Source organism: Belonocnema kinseyi, chromosome 5, assembly GCF_010883055.1.
Source record: "Belonocnema kinseyi isolate 2016_QV_RU_SX_M_011 chromosome 5, B_treatae_v1, whole genome shotgun sequence".
In the NCBI taxonomy this organism is placed as follows: Eukaryota; Metazoa; Arthropoda; class Insecta; order Hymenoptera; family Cynipidae; genus Belonocnema; species Belonocnema kinseyi.
In genome coordinates this window covers 118,529,260-118,536,467 of record NC_046661.1, presented here as the reverse complement: position 1 = coordinate 118,536,467, position 7,208 = coordinate 118,529,260, and the positions used below count along the sequence as shown (strand labels likewise).

At 28.4% G+C, this 7,208-nt stretch overlaps 1 protein-coding gene across 1 annotated transcript in view; it reads left to right on the top strand.

The window, feature by feature from the left end:
• The first annotated feature begins 820 nt into the window (after nucleotides 1–820).
• The window catches only part of LOC117173505 (RNA-binding protein Nova-1), an 80,229-nt gene continuing 73,841 nt past the window's right edge, over nucleotides 821–7,208 (top strand). Inside the window, exon 1 of the mRNA XM_033362126.1 lies at nucleotides 821–1,083. Within this exon, the coding sequence (XP_033218017.1) occupies nucleotides 1,065–1,083 (19 nt within the window). The 5' untranslated portion in view covers nucleotides 821–1,064. The remainder of the gene's footprint in view (nucleotides 1,084–7,208) is intronic.

The following is a 7,208-nucleotide window of genomic DNA, read 5'->3' as shown; positions in this document are numbered from 1 at the left end:
TCATAGACTGAGTCTTTATATTTACTATACAAATGTATAGTTTATATATAGTGAGGTTGCAAATATTTTTTAATAGTGTTGAAAAAACCTTTTTGGCGAAAATAAGTGATGGAAAATACTGAATTTGTATAGATTCGAAGTTTAAACAAGAATACCAAAAATCGTTTTATTGGATACATCAATCAACTTAATAATTTGAGGATAGCATTTCTACATCTCTGTCATATCGCCTGATTTCTCCGAAATTTCAATAAATCATACAGGAATTGATGCCAGTTCACTCACTTTAAACAATATATATTTTTTCTGTCTTTATTTTTGTCGTGTCTCACATATGCTGCTTCTGAAAACAACACCATATTCGGTGCTTTTATTATGATGACCGGTGTATTAACATGGTAGTATAACAAAAACTATCAGAGTTCTCGCCGTGCGTAGTATGTTTTCGTATAAAGAATAAAAAGTGCAAATGGCTCTTGTAAAAGAAGCTGCCTTCATGAAAATCTACGTCTTTCCAGAGAATCATCCTTATTCGTGCAGTAGTTCATGAATTCTGAAACCCACGCAGAAAAAAATACATAACTCTTTGAGAAAAGTAACTTTTCTTCTACAAGATCCTCGCATAAATCTATGACATATTTCCATGAAGGAGAGACGTTGAAGCAAATTTAAGGATGTTATCTCACGAAGAATCTCAACACAGCCATCATAGCGTCAGATCTCGGACTTCGGAACGCAGAAGGCTAAAGAAAGGGAAGTCTTTGATCAGCAACTCGCGGGAAAAGTGCACCGCGACTGCAGTATGGTAGTCTGATGCCTGATCGCGAACGACTGGTCTAGTAGAGTTAAATATTCGTAAAGCGACAGTTATATGCGATGCGGCCTCGTCAAGCTGCTCGGGGAATTCATGACAGTCGACGTGTAGTTGCACGTACCAGTATTACTCAAACGACTCAAACATATCGTGAATCCAGTCGAAAGTTAAAATCCAGCCCTAGCCCACATCCTCGCATGATCGAAAAAAACAGGTGCCGTTTGGAAGTGACAGGAAACCCGGGAAGAATATGGATAGAGTTGGGACAGGTATGTGCTCAGGTGCGCAACTTATGTATCAAAATGGATGAAAATGAAGTCACAAAGGCATTTTTGTCAGAATGTGAGCGCCCCACGCTTCTAGTTAAATACGGTACTCAATTGCTTTCCAAGCGTTCCAAATGAGCTAGACTCTGATGCAACTAAAAGAAGAGGGGTCTGATTTGATACACTATCTATATTGTCTGTGCAATAAGCAAATAATATTTCTCTTAAAAACCGCTCCTATGCAACATTTGACCACTCTCCGATTGGTCCAATTCTTAAACGAAGTGAGCCAATCCCATCCGACAAGAAGTTATGATGGAATTCATGCGCATTGTACATATATATGCATAAAATCATTTATTATAGATTAGATCTTGTACCTATTCATTGATTGATTCCATGTGTAATGTTCTATTATAGATGTTTATAAGATGTTATTGTGCGTGTAAGAAGAGGTTGGCTATTCATTAAAAATAGTTAACGGAAAAGGATATGCTTATCAACGCAATTGCATTTAAAAGTAAGGGTTATACTTCCGAAAACTTGAAAAGGTCACCCAAGAATATTGACATGTTTTATGTAACACAGGCATAAATATGACCGTTTTTTAGGTTTATGAAGCGAACATGAAGTTCCCATTTTCAGCTCATATGCATCTAATGGCCATTATATATCTATGACGTCAAAAATTATGCCGTCATAGATATATAATGGCCATTACATATCAATCAGCAGATATGTAATAGCCAATATATATATATATGACCATTACGTATATCCATGACCTCGAAAATCGGCACTTCAGGTCAACACGGCCAAATGCATGCATTGGTTATATGAAATGTATCGTATTAATCATAAGGGAGAGGGACCTTATTGACATTTTTTCATTTATACTTTATATATTTTTTTTTTATTTTTTATTAGCATTTTTTTATTTTTTGTCACAACGAATCTCAAAAGTTCTGGTGAAGTGTCCAAAAACGTTTTGAAGAGATGTGACCCACATCCCCTCCCTCACTATAACGACTGGATTCTCGCCCTTAAAAATATATGTGAACGCATTTCTCTTCCATTTACAAGATCTGCGCTTAATATTAATTAATATTTTACAATATTTAATACATATTTAGGAGAAAAATTTGAAAATTAATTTTCCTTGAAAATTATTAGTTTTGGAGCAAATGTGTTAAAAGAAAAAATCTGTATTTCAATGAGATTCACAACTTTTATCCCGAATATTCTAATCTTACATTAACTTTTGTTTGAGATTTAAAAAAGGAAGTTTTCGGAAACACTGAAAAATGTTATTTGTAAGAAAAGAGAAAATTCAATTTATCGGCTGCTGAATGAATACATTAGAAGTTTCTGTCTTTCACTCTTGGATTTTATCTTTTCGCTTATACGACTTTTACAGAAAAATAATGTCAGATGTGAGACTTTCACTCAAGTAACTTTTCTGAAGATTCAAACCCATGTGATTAAAAATTAATATCAATTTTTAATAGAAGATCGCTTTAAAATGAATAAGAGTGTGTTTTTGTATGAAAATGACAATCCTACAACATATTTACAAAAGGCACTTTTCCAGCACAAGTTAAAATTTGAACACTTACAGTTTTTCAAAATCTTTATATTTAAAAAAATTAGGTCTTGAACGAAATCGTTTCGAACTAAACTACTTTTAATTGTACGTTTCATATAGATGCTCTTAAAAATGCAATCACATATGTGATATAAAAATTAAAATGTATCAGGTGAAGCTACTAACAAGATTTAGTTTCTAGAACTGGAAATTGAACACTCTGGAATTTAACCGTTCTCCTTTTTTTTCTTACATTTGCTCGGCCAAAGTATTAAAAATTAAAAATCAGACAATTTAAAGCAATTCAATGGAAATATAAAAATAAAACATCTTATTTTGAAAGCATTTCCAAACGTCCATGCTTTTTTAAAAAAAATTTATTCTATATACGGAAGTATTCTGCATATCCATAAAAAAATATTTATCGTATAATTCTTTAACCTTAACAGTAAATCTGAAGTTAACTGCTTACGGAAATTGTACGCAAATTTTCTTACCATATTTCTTCATGAGAAATATTTTTACTATGTAAAACTTCACTTCGTGCGCACCTTTGTAAACGAAGATTGTTTTAAAAAGGATATAGTCTTCGTGGAACAACAAAACATTGCACATTCAGTTTTCAACATTTATACCTCACATTTAAACGATTAATTTCGCCATCACGTACAATTTTAAACTTGAACTTTCAAATTTAAACGCTAACCTTTCTATAAATAACTATATAGTGTATACTAGTGTAAATAAAATTCATAGAATTAAAGATAAACCATTTTAATGATGTGTGCATTCAATGTTTAAATTTATATCCTTTAGACTTGACTTACTTTTTCTGCTAACGATTACCTTGAAATGTTAATCATTGGGATCAAGATTCCAAGGAAGGAGCAGAAACTATAGAAATGATTTATATCTCGATCTCTGAAGCTATATAGAATTCACAAAGCACAATGATGCAATTATGTCACATTGTGTATATGAATTTTTTTTTTCTTTTCTATTTTCTAAGAAAAATTTACAAGTCTTTTACTATGCATCAAAGTCTTTGGATGGACGTATTTTGCCTTTCAGTGTTAGCCACTATAGAAGCCTATTGTCCACATTTTCATTGTGGAAAACCACTGGCATTTCTGAAGGGATCATATTGTCCATAAGTTTTACTCGCTACTTCTACAACACTATTTAAACATTTTTTAATCTCTGGTTAATAAGCAGTTATAAATTGATAAATTAAAATCAGAATTCAAGAAGATATTAATGTTTTTGTAATGTGGAAAAGTAGAAAACACTGCTGTACTATTATCCTTAAAAATGAAAAGCAATTTAAATTTAAAGACTTAAAAATTAAATGTAATTAAATTTTTCACTGTAAATTTATACAATGTCATAAAAGATTTAATTTTCAAATTTTTCCATATCGAATGTTTGAATCGCAAATAACTATTTCTAAACTGTTTCTAATTTTTTTATCTTAATTTACGTTCTTAATTTGAATTTGTACAAGTTTAAGCATTACACATTTGAACATTTGAAATGCTTTTAGTTTGAAAAAGTTTAAACTAGGAATTTTATAGAGTCATAAAATAATACTTTATCCCGAAATCGTACAATATTAAATGGTTGAATTTCAAATTATTGAATTATTTAAGGGATTTAATTACAAGTGTTAAATCTTAAACGCTATTAATTTTAATAAGATATTAAAAAATGGTAAAAAGTCTGATTAGAAATTATTCAATAATTTCAAATGAATATTAATTTTTGAAAATTTAAATTTGTAACTATAAAGCCTAAACGTGTTAAATTTCATTATCTTTCCATTGCATTAATTATCATCATAAGCGTTTCATGTATACTTTGAACAATATTTTATTATACTCAAAAGAATGGCAATATCATTATAGGCAGAATCGCTTAAAAGAAATAAGATTATTTAAAATTTTTTAAATGTGAAACATACATCAATACTCAGGTAATGTATATTATTACTGAACTTTCCGTAAAATTAACCGTTCAAGTAGAACGCTTGCTGAAAATTCTATACTACTAGCCCTGGAAGAGCTATAAATGGGTTACTCTTAAGCAAAATTCCGTGATAATAAAGATTGAAATAATTGATTAAAATTTTTTATTTATGACCGAATTTTTTATAATAATGCTTTTGACAAATTTTTTATAATGTGAGATTTTAATTATTGATTTGGAATGATTTTATCAAATCAAAAATTTATTTTTGAAAGTATAATGAGGTTGAGCTGTAGATAATTTTTTTCCAAAATACAAGGTAACATTCATTAAAATTGTATAATTTTTTGTTAATTTGATAAGAAGCTCCTTATGAAAAATACAACTAAAAAATATCACTGGCAAATAAAAGCTGGCGAAACAACTGGAAATAGCATTGGTATGTTCGGAACAAATGAAAGAATTACTGAGAAAACTACTAGGTGTATTTCTGGTCATAATCGGAAGCAAAAATCTTATACATTTGTATAGATAATAATAATTATATATTATAAATATAATATAATATAATTTAATAGTAACTCTACTAAATATTTTCTGACGATTTGATCAGAAATATCCCTATTAGAAGTGATAAAAAATAAAAACATGACTAAAAAACGTAATACATAATTTTTGTATGTTTCAAAATATATTCATGATAAATACAATTTTATTTTTCAAATAATACAAATAATTTTAAAGGTATTAATGATAATATATTCAATTCTAGCCCTTGAATTTAAAACTTAATGTTTTTTATTATTTTGCTTCATAAACTAAACATTATTAAATAAATATTATTTTTCTTTAAACGGAATGGAAAAAAAATCGAACTATCAGCTGTGAACTTGATATCGGGGTTTTCCGCTTTATTTTTATTTTATAAGTGTATGGTGCTCATTTGATGAGCACTTTGCTTCCTTGATGCAAAAATAAAAATAGGTCGATCAATTTGTCAATCGTATTGATATTTGAATCAATCGATTTATCTCGAATAAAGGAGCCTTTTTTGTTCTTAGATTAACTTTGAATTATGCCAATAACAAAAGTTTTACTATAAAACCGATTTAAAAAAATTATGAATCACCATAAATTCCTTAATTATTATCATTGAAATACATTAATAATATAGGACAATTGATTTGTATCGAAAAAAGTATTTAAAATTGTTTTAATTTATTTATAACCATCTTTAAGGGCCAATTTCTGTTTTGAATCAAATCCGTATTCTGAGTTAAAAATTCGCCAATTTCAATCAATTTTTGTGCAAGCCATTTTTTTTCTTCTAACGCGAACATAAAAAAAAGAAAAAGTTTTATAGAAAAACTTTTGAAATAAGCTAACTTTCCACTCCGTATGTTGTGTTCGCAAAAAAGGGCGATTTCTACATATTCGAACACACGTACATCCAAGTAATTTCTTAGAATGTTGTGTTATAGACATTTATCAACTGACAAAAGTTTATTTTAAAATAATTCAAAGAATATTTTTTTTAATTGTTACGACTATACTAAGCCAACTTCTTCTATGAGAAAGAAAAAATAGAAGAAATTTCTAAAAAGTGGAAACAGTTACTACAAGTGACCCTTTGTAATATATGACTTAAGGGCATATGGATTTAAAAATAATTGTATAAATTTTTTTTTTTTTGATTTGCCAACAATATTACATTAATAACTAAATAAATTAAAACATATATTTTCGTATTCAAACTTTTAAAATTCAGGACATAATTTTGATGTCTTGAAAATTAGAGGAAGCTTAAATTATTTGGTATTCAAATCCACGACAGATTTTAAATGTAGAATTACTACCAATTGTAAATTTTTAATTAACTCATTGTTTTTGAAATTGGAAAATTTAAAATTGTAAGTGCGTAAAACTTTAAATTACAAATTGGAATCGTCGAATATTTTTTCATCCAATATAATATCCATATCATATGGTTGAGCTCGGGTTTTTCGCTTTCACAGTCATTTTTAACATCAAATTATTCTTTTTGGTGAACTAAAATCAGCTATTTCATGTGAAAAATTAATGTAAGAGCAAACAAGCACTATATGTGCATATATTATTATACTTGTCTTATTCACTATGCCACGCGTTTCCAGCAAACTTTCCTACATATCTTTAAAGTATATTTTAACAAGTGTAAGACAAATTTTTAGAATTTCTTCATTCATTATTCATTGAATGTTTCTTTTAATAGATAATCTTTCGTTATATAATGAAGAACATACTTTGAATTTTCAATATTAATGCTTTGAATCTTTCCTTCAAAAGTATTTCAGTTGCATTTTTTAAACTTAAATTTTAACAGATGACAATTCTATAAACTAAATTTTTTGTTTTTGGAGTTTAAAAATAGAAATAAAAGAATCCTTTGTGTGGAGTATTGAAAAAATTGTTTGTTGTTAATGTGAAAGAGTTGTGGAAAAAATGATTGTCTGTTTTCCAAATATCAAATTATATTTAAACACACAACAAGAAATACAAAAAGTGTTAGGGAACGGTGATGTAAAATGGTTAGCGGAAC